This window comes from Dipodomys ordii, unplaced genomic scaffold, assembly GCF_000151885.1.
Source record: "Dipodomys ordii isolate 6190 unplaced genomic scaffold, Dord_2.0 Scaffold203, whole genome shotgun sequence".
Classification (NCBI taxonomy): Eukaryota; Metazoa; Chordata; class Mammalia; order Rodentia; family Heteromyidae; genus Dipodomys; species Dipodomys ordii.
Window position 1 is genome coordinate 1,210,945 of NW_012267419.1, and position 19,271 is coordinate 1,230,215.

General features: G+C 38.6%; 1 protein-coding gene across 1 annotated transcript; it reads right to left on the minus strand.

The window, feature by feature from the left end:
- Positions 1-444: 444 nt before the first annotated feature.
- Tnmd (tenomodulin) lies at positions 445-18,630 on the minus strand. Its single transcript, XM_013035081.1, has 7 exons — positions 18,357-18,630; positions 18,065-18,196; positions 8,704-8,844; positions 7,799-7,900; positions 3,008-3,161; positions 1,124-1,290; positions 445-826 (listed from the first exon to the last, which is right to left on the minus strand). Exons 1-7 carry the CDS (start codon positions 18,402-18,404, stop codon positions 617-619), a joined length of 954 nt encoding a protein of 317 aa, XP_012890535.1. The 5' UTR covers positions 18,405-18,630; the 3' UTR covers positions 445-616.
- Positions 18,631-19,271: the final 641 nt, after the last annotated feature.

Consider the following 19,271-nt stretch of genomic DNA (forward strand, 5'->3'; position numbering starts at 1 on the left):
GTTAAGTTTTTGTTCATAGGAGTAGAGCCTGGGACTTTTTTTTTTTTTGCCAAGTTAGCATTCTCCTTTGCTGAGTCTGAGCACTTGGAATATTTTAACGTTGGTATGCTGTGACTCACTGCCTGTCCTGCAGCTTAATAGATACTGAAGCAACTCCACAGTATGTCTTTCAGATAATTAAACATTGTTGCTATGCACAAAAGGATATATTCTTATATGTCACTCAAGGGACATTTTATCACTATGCCCTCACCTTTTCCCACTTTCTGGATACAGAGTAAACTATGGAACTCGAGAACTATTATGCTTTCCACTTTCCTTCTCTCTTAACCTCATGATGAAGTACAAATTTGCATTGTTGCCATTCATGTTAAACAAGTCTGTTCCATTTCAGTTGTCAGGAATATTCTCACTTACCCAGCATGGTCAGCAGCAATCAGGCAATTGGTGATGATGTGAAAGTTTATTAGAACATGAAGAGAGGAGTTACCTACAAGCAATTCTGGAGCATGAGCCACCAGGAGCCAAATGCCTCCTAGGCAGAAATTCATTGAATAGCATGCATTTATTATATGTTAGCTAACAGAAAGTTAAGTGTGTGAACTCAAACTTCCTATTAGACCCTCCCCAGCATGCGGGCCACCCACCAATTGCAAGGCATGATGACACGACAGATGACCCGTCCTCCTTGGTAGCAATACGGATATGGGTAGTAACCTAGCAATGGTTCACAGACTCGGCGGCAGTAGCGATTGCCTCTACGACAGTAAATGCAACAATATCCTCTCTCATCCAGCATGGGGTCAAATTCTATTCCATTTTCAGTCTGAAAGAACAAGAAGACAACGTTGGAAGGGAAAGTTCACTAGAAAGAACACCAAGCAGGGGAAGACTACACTCCTTTATGAGTGGGGTGGCTGAGGAGAAATGAAGTGGCTTAGCCAGATCATGGAGATTTGATAATAGATAGGATAGTTTTGAGTGAGAGATTCCAAGTTCCTTAAGCATTTGTTTGTTGAAACCATGATCATTTTTTCCTAGTGATTGTCGTCGTCATAAAGGTAGTAAGTTTGGCAAGAGTCCATTGTTTTGTCTGTAAAAACAATAACTTGAATATACTCACATAGTCATTTATTGGAAGGTCTTCCTCACTTGCTTGTCTGGTGTGACGAGTCTTCTCCACCTTTACTTGAGGGACCACCCATTGCTCATTTTGTTCTATCCCTTTTTTTTCATTCGTAGGAAAATGAAGATCTTCACCATCCTCTTCAAAGTCTTGTAATTCAGAAACTAAGATAATAAATACAAATGTGTGATGCAACTGCTTTGTAAATATTTCTGAAGAAAGTATTTGGGATAATGAGAGCTAGGGTGCAGAGATTTTTTTTACTGTGTTCTGATGGATAATTTAGGCATACATGCATCACTTTTCCAAACTCCTTCAATTGATATTTGAAGGGATATTTTCTAAAAGAAGCCTCACTATTCCCAAGTACACAAACCTTTTGCTTGTTTGACATCAAACATTTATAATATTGCCTAATAAATATACTAAATTAAAGATGCCTAATAAATATACTAAATTAAAGATTGAGAACAAGGGATAAGGAATATCTATTTCCCACAATGATTTTTTTGTGCATAAGTGCTCAAAATATTTCTTGGTTGCTTGATTTGATTTGCCATCTGTTCTTCTACTTCTTCACTTCTTTTTCTTGTATAATTTTTTTATCTTTCTATTTCAAAATCTTAGATTTATAGAAGAATTACAAAGATAGTACCAAATTCTCATATATACTTCAATCAGTTTCTCCTAATGATATCTTACACAATCATGGTAAAATGATTAAACCTAGGCAGTTAGCATTGGTAAAATAAAACTAAACTATAGACTTTATTCAGATTTCATCAGTCTTTCTACTAATGCTCTTCTTGTTTACAGTCCTTAGTCCAGGATATCTCCTTCTCACCCCTCCCCCAATCTCTAAGGTATACTAATACAGGCATGCATTGGTGGGAATGCTCTTTGTTGAGTAATATAGTAATCTAGTCTGTTCAGAATGGGAGAGGCCAATGTTTATGTAAGTTGTACAGAAAAGGATGTTTAGGAACCTTTGCAGACACTGGGCTGATGACAAGTTGAAGGCTGGAATTTTCTAGTCAAAAACTCTAGCCCTCGATTACTTTTATAATGATACCTAAAATAAGTACAAAGAAATTTGTACTGTAGCTACTGTCTTAGCTTTTGGGGAGAATGACATCATTTGACCTAGAGAATCTTTTTTGAGCTATCAGAGTATAAGCTCTTGTTTCTTTGTTTTGTTTTTTTTTTGGGTCCGGTCGTGGGGCCTGAACTCTGAACTCTGGGCCTGGGTGCTGTCCCTCAGCTCTTCAGCTCAAGGCTAGCGCTCTACCACTTGAACCACAGTGCCACTTCCGGCTTTTTTCTTTTTGCTTATGTGGTGCTGAGGAATCGAACCCAGGGCCTCAGGAATGCAAGGCAAGTGCTCTACCACTGAGCCATCTTCCCAGCCCCAGCTCTTGTTTCTTCTGTTGTTGAGCTGGACCCATGTTGGGCAATAGTGTAGTATCCTTACTCCAATGAATACAGTTGTGCATAGAAAGGTTCACTTTTTGCTATCACTAGTCACATTAGAATGGTGATACCTTTATTGAGATATTTTAAAAGCCTGTTAGCAATCATTTATCTGATTTATAACTTGGCTGGGAAAAATTCTCTCCTCACTGGTAGTCAGCATACAGTCTTATCCAAGAAGGCATAAACTGTTCATCTGTTTTCATTGAAATGTGGTCTTTCATAACTGGAAACATTAGCCTGTCTTCAACTTCCACCTCCCTTCCAGGGTCTTCCTGTGTGACTCAGGCTGGCCTGAATTTGCTACATACCCCTGGCTGGTCTTCCTGTCTGTGCCCCTTGAGTGCTGAGCCACCATGCCCAGCCTGGTACTGTCCTGGGATAGAAGGAAAATGAGATAGAGTATCATACCTGCTATTAGAGTGGGATTGATCCAATACATGGTCACATTATCACAAATCTCCAGTATTTTGGAATTTTTAAGGAAATCTCTGTTTTCAATAGGCTTTTCTGCTGGGACCCAAATCACTGACTGTTCAAAGAAAGTTGTAGTAATTTCTTCATTCTGAAAGAAGAAAGGAGATTAGAGTTGGGTTGGTAGAGAAATGAATGAATTGATTAAGGCATTATGGGATATTGGAAAACAATGCATTTTGAATCTGAATAGTAATTCCAATCCCCCCTCCCCCACTGCTGCCAAACTATCTTGTGTTTTGCATACTCTAGACACCCTTGGAGAAAATAAAAACAGATTCTTCCCTCCTGGTTGTAACAGTAAGGCTGCTACTGAATGATAGCATTCTCTCATCATTTTACTTAAGGATTTCCATCATTTTCTGGGCACCTCTGGGGCATAAACATTTAAATTTGACCTCTGGAACCCTGAGTGATTTTCATTTATTTTCTCTTTTCAGTGGGTATTGTGAGTACCTTCCTTGTTTTAGGCTTTATAGCTGAGATCTGATCTATAACTTTAAAAAATTGTATAATCAAAATAGTGAAATTCTTTAAATAGCAACTGAACCCCATATTTTAGTTTTACAAGAAATTTGTCTGTTACTGGTAACTCACTATACTACAAATTTGTCTTATGTTTCTAACTTATGGCTTTATGGACTTATTATTTTATTTCTTTCATTCTAGTTTTATCTCACAGATTTTTTTAACTTTATAGACCCTTGTTAATATTATTAAAAATGATAGTTCCTCTTCTGTTTTTAGTAGTACTGGGAGCAGTTGTCTTGTGTACCTAGCTCTTTCTCACTTGTCATTAAGGCTTCAACACTTCTCTCACTTTTTTTTTGTCAGTCATGGGGCTTGAACTCTGAGCCTGTGCACTGTCCCTAGACTCTTCAACTCAAGGCAAGAGCTCTACCAGTTGAGCCACAGCGCCACTTTGATATTTCTGGTGGTTTTATTGGAGCTGAGTCTCGTGGACTTTCCTGCCCGGGCTGGCTTTGAACCGCGATCCTCAGCGCGATCCTCAGATCTCAGCCTCCTGGGTAGCTAAGATTACAGGGGTAAGCCACCAGTGTCTGGCCATTGCTCTCTCACTCTTTTTAAAAATGATCATGTAAAATGATGTTTATTGAAATGAAAAAAACTGAGAGAAAATGAGGGAAGACATGACACTGTTCAAAAAGAAATGTACTCACCACCTGACTTATGCAACTGTAATCCCTTTGTACATTACCTTTACAATAACAATAAAATGAAAAAGTTAAAAAATATAAACAGCAACCTGGGTGGGCACCCATGGCCTGTAATCCTAGCTACTCAGGAAGCTGAGATGTGAGTATCGTGCTTCAAAGCTAGCAGGGGCAGGAAAAGTCCGTGAGACTCTTAAATAAAGCACCAGAAAACCAGAAGTGGTGCTATGGCTTTAGTGGTAGAGTGCTCACCTTGAGCTGAGAAGCTGAGGGACAGAGCCCAGGCCTAGAATTCAAGCCCCATGACTGACCCCCCCTCCAAAAAAAAAATATATATAATATAAACAAAAATAAGCCAAGATTTTACACACTTATGTAACACCAATACTTAATTCTATGTCTTAAGGATATTGTTCTGCTGTTAATATTTGCAAAAAAAAAACTGGATTAAGGAATGGGAATGTGGCTCAGTGGTAGAGTGCTTGCCTAGCATTCATGAAGCCATGGGTTCGATTCCTCACTACCACATAACCAGAAAAGGCCAGAAGTAATGCTGTGGCTCAAGTGGTAAAGCTCTAGCCTTGAGCACAGAGAGGCTCAGGGACAGTACCTAGACCCTGAGTTTAAGCCCCAGGACCAGAAAAAAGAGAAAAAAAAACTGGATTAAATAAAATGCTTCTTTTATCAACATGTTAATTTAGTCAAGTTTTTAACAACTTCAAAAATAGTCCTAATCAAGTCAAAGTTCCTGTTTGCCAAGGTCATTTAAGCATCTGTAATGCTAATTGTTGCTGTCTCCCCTGAATATTTAATGTATCTCTATTTCCTAAGTATATATGCATTCTAGGCTATAATATCACTGTACCAAGCAGAATCCCTTTACAAAGTTTATGTCCATGTGTTTCTAATTGTAATAAGAAAAATAATCATAGTAATACTGTCAACTTATTACCCTGAAATATTGCATACCATGGATATAACTAGACTTTTCTGTTCACTGCTAAATTGTCTCAAGATGACAACTTTGGTTATTCTAAAACTTTTTATTGATGATTTGATCTTTATCTGGTACTCTCACTCTTAATAAAGCTTTTTATATCTTTTGTTTCTTTTTAGCTTAATCATTCCAGTATTTTTAATTCTCTGAAACATTTCTTTGTGTAATCTCTCCCTCCCTCTGCAACTTTCAAGTCTATGCTCTTTTGTCCTTGAGTCTGTAAGACCTTGGAATGTATTGAAAAGGATTATATTAAATGATGTTGATATGCTGACTAGCTTTGTTAGCAAAATAAGGGCTATTTATATACCTGCTCTGCATGTTTAACATGCACATGCCATAGATACAGTGGTGAAGGGAATGCAGAATAAGAGGGATTTTGTAATTCAGGACTGTAAATTTGTCCCATAAAAAATCTTTAGTATGAAATGCTATTTTCTTGAAGGTACAGTAATTCTACTGGCACATGATGAATATATGTGTTATTTAAAGATTCAGAAAAAATAACAGAAGAATAAATTATGGATAAAATGAGATATTATAGGCCTTTGTTTCCATTTCATGCAGGAAAATAAGTCCTCTTATATTACTTTGGGTTGTCATTCATAGCTGGCTGTACTCAAATGCTTACTTTATTTTCTGTAAAACTCAGCATTCAATATTGCATATATTGACTTTTTAATACTATTGATGGTCCTTTTATCTTACTGGTACCCTCTTATAGTCATTCCCATTTCCTGGAAGTTGATGTTTTTCCCAGAAGCATCTAATTTGGTCTTATGTACAACAAACAAAACAAAGTAACACAGTTTCTCATTATGAAGGATTTTAGAAGCAAAGCATCAGCTTTATGGTTGTTTTCTTCTTTTCCATGGAAATTCTAGGAACAGAGTCTGTAACTCCTCTGGCCATAAGGAGATCACCAGCATGAAAGATTAATGTGGGAAGCAGTGACAGCTGAAACTTGGGTATGGAAAAGGAAAAAGTGTTCCCTACCACCAACTCCCAAAAAAACGAAAAGAAGAGAGAAAAGGAAAACATCAATGTGTAGGTGAGAAGTCATAGAAAAGTAAAAAAGAACAAGGGAGAAAGAAGAGAAAGCAGTTTTCCCCCCATTTTTTTTAATTGTGAAAATACTGTACAGAGGGGTTACAATTACATGGGCAAGATAATGAGTACATTTCTTATCAAGCATTGTAGCCTCCTCCTTTGTTTCCCCTTCCCATACCATCCTCCCTCCCCCTACCCAACCCTCCTCCCCCCGACCAAAGTTGTAAAGTTCATTTTCGACATAACGACTTGTACGTCTCATTGTTGCAATGGGTCCACCTGTATCCCTAGTTAAACGATTTGTTTTTTTCCTTCCCCTCCACAAATTATATCAACATCAAATACAGTGAAAGCAGGGGTTATACTGTGGGAGAGGGACATACAAAGCATAAATATGTGTTAGAAACATTAATGTGTTAGAAACAATTGCATGAAAGAAAAAAACATTTGAATACATATCTTAAGGTTCATTTCCCTAACATCACCTTATCTGACCTTTTCTGCTTGTCTCAGCCATATACTAGTTATTGCAAATAAGGAAAACCATGGGACCTATGTTTCTTTGGGCCTGGCTTACTTCACTTAATATAATTTTTTCCAAGTCCAGAAAGCAGTTTTTAATGGTGCATAGAGAGGTTACTGCTGCACAATCCCATTTTAGATTTGCCAGTTAAACACAAAACCAAGCCAAACCAAACAACTTTTTCATTTTTATATTGTCACAGTCAGGGTATATTTTCACATATTGCCTTAGCTGAGGCCTCCCTCTTTCCTCTCACTGACATTTGTAATTATAACAGAATAACTGAGAAAACCAAGAGATACAAGGAATATCATGATGGCTGTATTTTAAGCAGTGATGGTACATCTCCTATGGCTTTTAGGGGACATTTAGTGATTGAATCCTAGGTGACCTCACCCCAGTCTAGCACTGTTTCTAGACAATTGATACCACAGCAAAGGTGTTCTTCCCTTTGCTTTTGCTTTTCCTAATAAGGAATAGTTTGAATTATTCCCATTAGCAGCCTAGTATAAAATGGTAATGTGGCAAAACTGAAATCCTTAAAACAAGTGAATGAAAAGTCACAAGAACCTTAAGAGAATTTTCAGACTTATTTTTTGAGATGTTTCTCGAACAAGATGCTTTCGTTTCTCTGACTCATACTTCTTACTAGAAAACTTTTGGCTAGGAGTTGATGTGCATAATGGGGTGGGTATCCATGCACAAAAATTCTAGTGTTGCACCTTAAAATAGGAACTTTAGTTCTTTGAAAAGCCTGAGGTCAAAACCCCAGTCTACACAATACCACTCTTTAGCCATGTGATATTGGTTAAGGCTCATTTTAGTTCTGAGTCTCAGTATACGTATCTAAACTGAGGATAATAATGGTGTCTATTTATAGGACTATTGGCAAATCAAATGTGAGTAAAGCATTTAGTACAATGTTGGACACATAACCCCCAGTACAGGATGCATTTACTAGTAGTGTTGTTATTCTAACATACCTCATCTATTTCCTCTTCTGGTTCAGAAAATTCAGGAATCACTTTAATTTGAGTCTTGATAAAGCATTTTTGAAGACCTACAAAGTAGATGCCAGTATATCCCTATAAAACAGACAAAAAATAATAAAATGTCCTGAAGTACCCACAGTTAATGAGTTCCATGACCTGTCAGGGTCCCAGAATAGCAAACATTGAACTCAAAGGAAAATCTTTATCTTATAAGGTTCTTGTGACTTTTCATTCACTTGTTTTAAGGATTTCAGTTTTGCCACATTACCATTTTATACTAGGCTGCTAATGGGAATAATTCAAACTATTCCTTATTAGGAAAAGCAAAAGCAAAGGGAAGAACACCTTTGCTGTGGTATCAATTGTCTTTATCTTTATCTTTCTTTCTTTTGGCTGTTCCTGGGCTCGAATTCAGTGCTGTCCTTGAGCTTTTTTGCTCGAGGCTAGTACTTTATCACTTGAGCCACATATCCACTTTTGGGTTTCTTTTTTGGTGAAGATAAAACTCACATGGACTTTCCTATACAGGCTGGCTTCAAATTATGATACTCAGATCTCATCCTCCTGAGTAGCTGGTACTACAGGCATGAACCACCAGTATCTATCTTAAAGACTTCAACTTGACTCAGTTGCTCAAATATTTTAAATAGAAAGCATTAAGGGAAAACACCCAACTTACATTTTTTTTTGGGTCCGGTCGTGGGACCTGAACTCTGGGCCTGGACGCTGTCCCTCAGCTCTTCAGCTCAAGGCTAGCGCTCTACCACTTGAGCCAGAGCGCCACTTCCGGCTTTTTTCTTTTTTTGCTTATGTGGTGCTGAGGAATCAAACCCAGGGCCTCGAGCATGCAAGGCAAGCACTCTACCACTGAGCCACCTCCCCAGCCCCCAACTTACATTTTTAAAGTCATGTACTTCCAATGTTTCATCAGTACCATTTCCACTTCTGAATATTTCAGTTCTGGTCATGGGATCAATTTCCATGTAAATTTTCTTTTTCTCTCCATTGCTGTAGAAAGTGTGCTCCATGTCATAGGTCTGGGAGGGCAGAAGAAAAGAAACTCTGAGCTAGTCAGTTCTTTCATAAAATGCTTTAATTGGGTAATAGCTGGGACATATTCTCTTTTGAATGCCTTTGTAGTGAGGTGCCATCTCAGCAGCTTGCCATTGGGAATTCTCTGAAATCTGAGATTAAAGGAAGGTGCTTTTTGGCACTGAGACTGATATGGGGATCCCTTCTGAGCCAGTATTTTGTACTGAAGCCAAGTTGCTGAGCTAATTATTAAGAATTCCACCAGTTTTCTTGGCAGCCCTGACTAAATAGCAAATGGTATTCTGTAAACCGGTCTGTAGTTTCCCTTTGTATTAAGCTGCTTCTTTAAGCTACAGCTTCCCTATTCTAAGTGCTCTATTATGACCCCCTTCCCCTTTCTGTCCTTGAAATTCACTAGGACTGAGAGATTCAAACACATTTAGAAAGGCTAGATATTACTTATTATCTCCACATCTATCTAGTAGTACTGGTCTTTGCTTTTTTATTTTTTCAATCTAAAGATGTTCTGCTTGGCCAATATTAGGTATGAGTATTATCCTAGTAGACAATTCTTTTTTTGGGGGGGGGACCAGTTGTGGGGCCTGAAGTCTGGGCCTGGACGCTGTCCCTCAGCTCTTCAGCTCAAGGCTACCGCTCTACCACTTGCGCCACAGCACCATTTTTGGCTTTTTTCTTTTTGCTTATGTGGTGCTGAGGAATCGAACCCAGGGCCTCAGGCATGCAAAGCAAGCACTCTACCACTGGAGCCACCTTCCCAACCCTAGATAATTCTTCTGAGATGAATAGGACCAGTTCCATGAACTATTTCCACTTAGGAGTAAGAACACAACCTAAATAACTTGGCACATATGTTAATTAGAAGCAAATAACAACCTAAAAAATTTTGCTACGTATCACAAACCTGAAATCTGCCTTCTATCTCTTATTAGGGGCCTTTGATTATCAAATTTTTTCATACTGTTGGATGCTGGTGGTTCACACCTGTAATCTTAGTTACTAGGGAGGCTGAGATCTGAGGATCACGGTTCAAAGCCAGTCCAGGAAGGAAAGTTTGTGAAATTCTTATCTTCCATAAACTACCAGAAAACTGAAAGTGGTGCTGTGGTAGAGCCCTAGCCTTGAGCTGAAAAGCTGAGGGACAACCCCCAGGCCCAGAGTTCAAGCCCCATGACCAACAAAATAATTTTTTTCATATTTATTTGTCCTTATGAGAAAGTAAGTTGTCTGCTGAACCAGTGTTGCTTTCTAATGGTACAAGCTCCTGTTGTGGTAGCTTTGTAGAGTTCACACTGGGTTATGTGTGCTTATTTTTTAGTCTCTGCTGATGTCTGCGAAAGCATGTTAGTTTAACCTGGTCAAATTTTCTCCAACTTAAGTAGAAAAACCAGTTGGAAGGGTTTATAGAAACAAGTGTTGCTTTACTTCAAGTGTGAGAAGCTTAGAGTAGCTGCTGAGTAGAAAAACAGGCAAAGTCATTTACCTCTTTGTAACTCTACAGTGCCTTAGGCATGGGTGGCAGCTAAGTGAATACATATTCCCACAATGACACATTCTTATTTTACTAAAGAAAGACTTTGGACACTGGCAAGGTCTTTGAAGAGATCATGAGAAAAACAGTATTTAAACACCTCTGGCTACTGCAGAGTTAACTCTGAAACTCTGGTCTGCTTTGTGACAAGTAGCCAATTCCTTTAGGATTGTTATTTGCCTCAGCTTAAAATATATATCCCCAGCCCCAGCTCTGCAGCCAGCTGAAGAAGAGAAACTTCTACTTCTGGAAACAAATGAACTCTCAATGTCTGACCTAAGCAGAGGACTGAGACATCTTACTTTAGATCCAGTCTTGTCAGGTCTCCCAATAGGGGGCAGTTTCCTTAGAAAATATTATCCTTATCTGAGACAAATGTTGACACCACTAGGCATTGGGGGGTAGGCTGAGGTGTTTGTTTCATCTGTCTCACTACTGATGGATTATTGCATGGAAAAATTAGATTACAGACTAGGGGATGTTGGACTGCTGCCTACCTGGGAGAAAAAGAAAATGCAGGCTGTACTTTCAATCATTGGTAGAAGACTATGGAAGCATACTGGTGACATTTAAATTTTCAGTGCAATTCTGTGAAATGAGTTTTCCTGCACTGTTGGCAGTGCACTTTCCTTGGACACCTTGCTAGATGAAAATTATTGGAAACTGCCAAGCTCAGCAGATCTTGATTATTTTCAACATTCCTGCAGCTTGTTTTCTTGGATGAGGGAGAATGGGTTCATCCTGATTGTATATATTAACCAGGTTGTTGGTTTTATTTAGCAATGATAACTTACTAAACTGAGTGAGCTGGCAATTACTCCATTTGTGTGAATCCTTGCTAGGAGGCAAGAATGGGAGCTCTATACTCACCCAGATGGAATTCCATCATCAAAGGTGTCCTTTCCAAATAGACTGTCTTTTGTCTAGGAAGATGATGCCAGTGGCTCACTTTGGACTATGTGGGGGTGGGTTTGAGCAAATCCAGATATAGCATGTGGCTCAGGTCCCTGTGGGTACATTGCTTGGGTAATGGCTATGAAAGCTTCACTGGCCCATATGAAGTCTGAGCTCATACCATTGGCATCAGCACCACTTTATTCTTGAATAAGCTCCCTGGCTCAGGGGTTGGGATTCTTTTTGGAAATGAAGGAATAAATGGTTCTGTCCTCTCCAGGAACAAACTAAAGCAGAGACAGGATGGCTGGTCTGAGATAGGTGTGAGTGGGTGGCAAGCATATCTCAGACTCGGCTCCCGAGCTCAGCTTTATTCCAGGAAGGCCATATCAAGGACAACTGATGACAAAGGGTACTCCTCCATGAATGCGCACGCGATGAAAAGTTAAAGTTTGATACTTTCCCCTTTTGTCTACACATCCAGGAATCTCATAGTGCTTCGGGGACCTTACAAGAAGAAATCAATTTGACACCTGATTTCACATTTAGATATTAGTAACAGATATTTGTCTGTTAAATTGAGTACAGTTGAGTGCTGTTGGCTCATGCTTGTAATCCTAGCTATTCAAGAGGCTAAGATCTGAGGACTGTTGGGGCAGGAAAGTCCATGAGACCCTTATATCGAATTACTTCCAGAAGAAGCCAGAAGTGGAGCTGTGGATTGAGTGGGAGAGTACTAGCTTTGAGCAAGAAGGAAATTAGGGACAGTACCCAGCTCCAGGACTGGCAAAATAATTTGAGTACAATAGTTCGCTCAGAGGAATGAAGTACTAATGGAGGATTTTATGCATCATGGTACTAGGAACAGTAGATATTTGGGGACAATGACTTCTTGTCAGCACAGCCCAAATGGACTCTTACTGTATCCACACATAAGGCTGTCTCTAAGGGTAAGGGTCAGAATGTTGGAATGGGATAAAGAACCCAATGGAGTGGAATATGAATCAGATGTGAACTGAGACAGATGTGTGGTTAGATGAAGGCAATGTACAAGGAACCCACACTGACAAAATACTGAGAAGACATAAACACATTTCTCTTCCTTGCCCAGAAATTCTGTTTTCAGTCCAGTCAGATCCTTTACTCAATCAAGCCAATGAGCCCTAGCCATTCCCCTTTCACAGTTTTCTGAGTCTCTGTAACAGTCTCTGAGATCAGAAAAGAAAGGTTTTTATAAAGAGTGGAGCTGACTCACCCCAGTGTGATGGATGTGTTTGGGGAGTGACTAGCTTTAGCCTGTCCTGACAGGATTTGACTTGTTTGTTTTTTGAAGCCTGTGATTAATCTAGATGCTCTTCTCTCCACATTCATCCTTTAATGTCTATTTAAGAGATACATTCTCCAAAGGTGAAATACATGCTCAGAATAGCTGGCTAACAGCTGTTAGACTGGAAGGAAGGGAAGGGAAGCCACCATGCTATATTATTATCCACCTAGCTTGTGGGAATTAAAGGATCACTGGGTATTTCTTTACCACACAGAGGAGACAGTTGTTTCTTATGCAAAATTGAACTTCTGCATCTTCAACCACAAGTTCTCAGTCCTAAAAAATTTGCATAAGCAGCCAGACATTCCTCTTCTTTAAACAAGAAAAAGTCATTTATTTCATCTACAGACTTGAGCAAGCTAGGAAGTTTTCCCTTACTCACAGTCCCCACCCTTGATTCTTTTTTTTTCCATTCTTTTTTGAGTATATTAATTGTACAAAGGGGTTTCTTTGGAGGGTATTTCCATACAATGCAACCATAAAGGTTAAGAATAAATCTTAAATGCAGCTGAAAAATAATGGAAAGAATTCTCATAGCAGTACTAGTCCTAACCTTAGCTCTGCCACTTAAAAGTTATGTGACTTTTGGCAAGTCAGTACATGCCTCAGAGGACAGAGTTCCTACCTTTGTCCCTCATCCCTTTCTAGATGCAATGTTGGATAGAGGAAAAATTGGTTGTGCTCAGATTTGAGGTAACAGCTATCAGGATGATCACTGGATTGCAAACATCTGTTATTCACCTGGGCTACCTCTCCTATGGCTCCATATCTATTCTTACTCTTTCAGGATAGCTTTCTTTGAAGACTCAAGCTCTAATTTTGCATGGCACCTAAGATGATGAGGAAATGCTATCTGAGGAGACTGATGGTGTAGGAATGTGCCCACCACAGCTATAGCACGGTTTCAGGTATTTGTTAGGAACTGTCCCGAGTAGACTAGAGGAAGAGCTGACCCAGTGAGAATTGTACAAGGTTAGACTTGGATCTTGCAATGCTTTAAGGGGAAAAGCAAATGAAGAGATGTCTTCTTTTCTAAAATGCTTATGTGGCACCATCTGGTGCAGCTCAAGTTCTCCTACTTAAGAGATTCCAGCTACATCTCCAACTTTTTCCTTCAGGCAATATCACCCAGCAGCTTGTGTATGAAAGCCCAGGGAAGCTAGGGAGGAAAGTAGTCTCCCATGTGTGCTTAGAGAATGTGAAGAAAGTTGTCTTGGGTTAATGCTAGGATTGAAAACATAGGCCAAAAAAAAAAAAGCTGGACTCAGACTTAAAAAAATAGTACCTCTTTTGAGCATACAATTTTCCACCTAGAATCATAATGGGTTTGAATTCTGGGTGACACTTGTTTTAGTGGACATCTTCAATTGACATTGGAGTGGTGAAGTAAGAATGCCTGTGTATCTTCACTGCTTCTCATTTCCATACTCACGTATGTAGATTTTGAAGGAATACATTAAGGAATCTGTTGATTGCTTTTTGGACATGGCAGCTTCCAAATAGCCCTAAGGTCACCAGGCAGTTATGACATGTGGCAAGAAGGACACTATTTCATTTATTTAATTTCTTTCTTTCTTTTTTTTTTGGGTCTGGTTGTGGGGCCTGAACTTTGGGCTTGGGAGCTGTCCCTCAGTTGTTCAGCTCAAGGCTAGTGCTCTACCACTTGAGCCACAGCGCCACTTCCGGCTTTTTTCTTTTTGCTTATGTGGTGCTGAGGAATCGAACCCAGGGCCTCGAGCATGCAAGGCAAGCGCTCTACCACTGAGCCATCTTCCCAGCCCCATTTATTTAATTTCTTATGCTGTCATTCTTTTTTTTAATGTAGAATTAAAAAAAATTATTGTCAAGGTGATGTACAGAGGGATTACAGTTACATAACTAAGGTAGTGATTACATTTCTTGTCTAACTTGATACCCCCTCCCTCATTTTTATCCCTCTTTCTCTCCCCCAACCCCCTCAAGTTGTACAGATCATTTCCAACAAATTGTCTTGTGATTATCGCTGTTGCATAGGTTTCCCTTTTGTCCTTTGTCTCACCATTTTGTTGTTCCCCTTCCCTTTTCTAGTTCAGATAAATGTATATACAATACCCAGGGTACCAAAATTGAATACAGTGACAACAGGTGATACACCATAGGGGTTTTTAAAGGACTAGAGGAATGGGATACAAAATATGTGCTATGGCCTATAAACTGTTTAAGGGCTGGAATTTTTCTGATTTTCTTTTCCATGTTGCATTGATTAACTGAAGAGTTGGCTTCTAATTGTTTCAATTTAAATGTGGAATATAGTTTTAAGCAGGGATATTTGTCCAGTGAATCTGCTTCAAGGATTCCAGGGCAGGAGAGTGTCAATGTGGTGTTCGCTCAGACTCTCTGAGACTGAATATAAAGCTCTGTACAGAGTCACATGGAACTTTCTATCACTCTGATCAAGTGGCTCCTGTGTGTGACTCTGTCTCAGAGGTGCTAGGGCCTGATAAAGAAGTATAGCAGCTCACTTAGAGACAATTCTCCTTCCTTCCTTCCCTTTCCCTGCCTTTCTCCCTCTTTCTCCCCTTTTCTTCTCTTTTTCCTCCTTTCTTCTCCTCCTCTCCCCTCCTCATCCCCCCTCCTTCTTCTTCCTCTTCTTTCCCTCCCTCCCTCCTCCCTCTTCCCTCCCTCCCTCTCTCTCCTCCTTCCTTCCTTCCTTCCTTCTTTCTTTCTTTTTTTCTTTCTATCTTCTTCCATATATGTGTGAGCATGTTTAAGGTATGTAATGATTTCTACATAGCTTATTTTCCCTTTGGGATCAAGAATCTTGATCTTTTGTACACAGCAAGGTGGGAGAGAAGGGGGAGAGTCACTTGCATAGCTTACTAGTTAATACCAGATGTAAAATGTTAAATAAACATTTTATTATAAACAGATGTTAAAAAAGACAAAATAAAAGGAGGCATATTTGGGAGCTGGAGGAGTAAGCACTAAGAGATTAGAGGAAGCCCCAGAAAAACAACTATATCACTGTGCTGTAGCATTAATAGTTTATCTATCTGCTAAGGTCCCCTTAGTCCTTACTCACAAGTTCCATAGGCTAGTAAAATCCAGAAGAGCCTGAATTTTACTCTGCTAATTTTTTTTTGGCTAGGTCATACTTTTAAGGGAAGAGTGTTAAGTTTGTGTAAAATGCCAGTATGCTTTTCTTTGCAATTTTTTTTCAAGACTAATCTGACTACTTTTCTCTTCCCAGGATTCCTGTCTTTCAAAGGAAGGCTTATTTGTAGACTAGGCCATTGGAAACATGAATGATCCTTGTGTGATATTTGAATGGTAGTAGATAGAGTAACACATCCGCATCTCCACCTGATCTCCTAATTCACAAAGGATCCAGCCTGATCTTGTGGTGCAAGCCAGGTCTTATGCATCAAAGAGAATAAATCACATTACCTCCTTGAATGGAAAACAAGTAAACTTTGTTGTAGAAAACCTTGCCCTAGGAGGCACCCTTGTAGGTGTCTTTTATCTTATAGCTTTATATTTTTTTTGTTCATTGCTGAGGAGTCTTTGGCTTAAAATTACAGCATAAGGTGCAAAGCTTTAAACAACACATTCAATTTTTGATAAACTTTTTTCAGTAGCCATTTTCTATGTATACACTGTTTTGTTTGTCTTCAGGAATTCCAGAATCACTCTTTTAGTTTATTCAAAAAATAAGTGAAATGAAAAACATAAATAATGTAATTGGAAGGCAAAGGAAACCATGAAACTAGCTAAGAATATGGGAAAATCCCTGCCTCATCATTGATAGCTGCACCAAGGCAAATACCACCACAAATTTAGGGGAAAGAAATCATCTCAACACTTCCAAAATTGCATTTGTAGTACTATTCAGTTTAGCGAAGAGAGAAAGGCTACCTAGATATACCTACCATATCCAGTTAAATGCATTATATTTATGGTGAATAAAAGGATTGTGGTCCTCTAACTTATATATAGTTTTTAAGAGAATTCAGATTCAGTTTGGGGCAAGAGAATTAGCTAAGTGGTACCAGTATTATATTGGAATGTGTTTTGGCATTCTTATTCTTTTGCTATTTCTTTTTTGATCTTGACTCCTTTGCATACCCTGTTAGCCATGCTTCCTTAGAAAGATGTCTGAATAGTATGTTAAGAAGTGGGTGAGGGGTCAGGAGTCATAGAGGCTAACTGTAGGAACTGGATGATGCCTGAAATCATTTCTGGAACATAATATAAAAAAGCAAACAAATGAGGTAAGCTGTTTTGCTCTTTCTTCTGCCTACACTTGATAAAGTATCCTTTGAGACTAAATGGGAGTGTGGCATCAGGTGAACAATCCCAGTGTAGCTATGCCTTTTCTGTTTTCTTAGGATACTTGGCCAATTTATTTTCTTGTTCTTTTCTTCTGCCTCTCCCCATCAATTCTTATATTCTCTCTCTGCTCTTATTGCTCCTTTGGCTCCTAAACGTTCATGTCAAGCCATTTTTTTTCTTGTCTTATCCTCCCTCTTGAATTTGTCTTTTCTTTCCTACATCTGTTACCAAATAAAAATGAACATCTTATGACAACAAATTAACAGTATCAGAGGTGGCAACAACAACAGCCACCCACCCACAGACAGAAAAGTACGGCAATGCCATCTTCACACAGTAAAATTTGTGTATTTGTTAATTTTCTTTCAAATGAAAATTGTTAGCAGGAAAGAACTGTGGTTTTATTTGGGAAACACTTTATTCATTGCAGGTGAATTTGGGAATAACAATAACACTAACTCATACTAATACAAACTACAATGGACACCCAGACTTCACAAAATGACCCCAATATTAGAAGTTTTCTGACATATCTGTCACTAATGACTTGGTCTTTCTCACTTTCTGCCTTGTGGCATTACTATTTCAGTGGGATAGTGATGATTTTGACTGGCAAGGAGCTGAAAAGCATGAGTTCTAAAAATCATAAATCAACATGAACACAGGTATGAGAACTACTCCTTCTAAAAACGAGGTGTTGCTTGTCCTTACAGAAGATGCATTGTCAGAAACATAATCCCTGAAAATCCTTTGCTGTTATTTCTGGTGGTTTCTCCTTCTGTAGTAGTCTAATTACTTTTCCATAAGTTTCTGCCCAGATAATTGAAAGAAAGATACAAGTATTTTTTATACAGTGGAAAATTTGCTTCTAGAAGGAGATTTAAGTCCTTAAATCAAAGTATTATAAAAGAATGGGTAAATCTACAGTCTATCATTCCTAACCAAAATACAGAAGACAATTTTTCCCTTACCAAAAAAAAAAGGCAAATAAAAGATAGTAAAACCTTGATTCAGTTTTTATAGTACCATAAATAAAACAAAAAAGGAATTAATCCTTTTCATTTTCAGGTTAATTTACATGTCAAACACTAGTTAAATTCAGTCAAACAAACAAAAGCATTAAGAGTGTTGGACATTTACTTACTTTCTTTGGTGCCTCCGGCCAGAAGTGTTTACTCCCCCAAAATAGGACAATTAGAGTTAGGGCCAGTATAGCAAACATCAGTCCACAAATCTTAAGTGCTTTACATATCTTCTTAGATTTAAAAGCTTCTGCCTATGCAAAGAACAGAGAGAATGAAACAATATACAGTAATCCTCAAAATAGCAAGTCATAATTCAAAGTCTCATTTCACTTTCCAATATTCATACTGCAATATGATAAATCTATGAAACCATGCTTCTGCTCAAAAGGGAAAAAGTATGAATCAACTTACATTTAAAATGTGACAGTCCTCACAGTTCTCTGGAGGATTCTTTGCCATGGTATTTCAGCACACAGTACTCTTTCCCTGCTTCGAGAGCACTGAGAGACCACTGCTGAGGTGGAGTTGCAAATGAGTCGGCTAACAGATGTCAGAGGAGAAGCTGAATTTATATGGCTCAAATATGTCATACCAGAGGCTGAGGGAACCCAGGGGGCTCTTGTGCTACAATTTGTTACATAGATATACCCATATATGTATATAACTTCTGTGCATAGAATTCCATCCAGAATGGCAAAGACAGAAGGTTATAATGAAAACTATTGTCCTGGGGGTTGGGTTGGATGAAGATCAAGCCTAGGACACATTGAAATGATTTTTCGCTATGAACTTAAAATATCAGTGACAATACATGCTGCACACTCCAGAAAAACCAAAGGGAATGCAGTTGTAATCTCAGTTCCATTTGATTCAGCAAATATTTATTGCAGAACCTTTACACGTCAGGTACTGTTTGGTGTTGTAGATTAAAGAAATGAATAAGATACTGCTTCTTCACTAAGCAAAAGCATATTGAGGACTGAGAGCAATATGTATGCACCAATTATAATTAGGACAGGATTTAATGAATACTAATTATGAACTCTCTCTTCATCCAAGTATTTGCCTCTCTTGGATTTTCTTCCTGAGTTGGTTCTTTAATGCAATATTTATTATATGTCTGTTTTGATCATTATCTTAATTTTACACACACTTGTTAGATGATATCCACTTTTACAGTTAAAATATCACTTACATAGCAGTGGTATCCAAATCTGCATCTGGAACTCAGTTCTGTCTTCATTTCAAAGGCATTTGTAAATCTCCACTTGAATATACCTCAGCAATCTCAAATTCAACATGTTTCCTATAGAACTCTTTTATTAT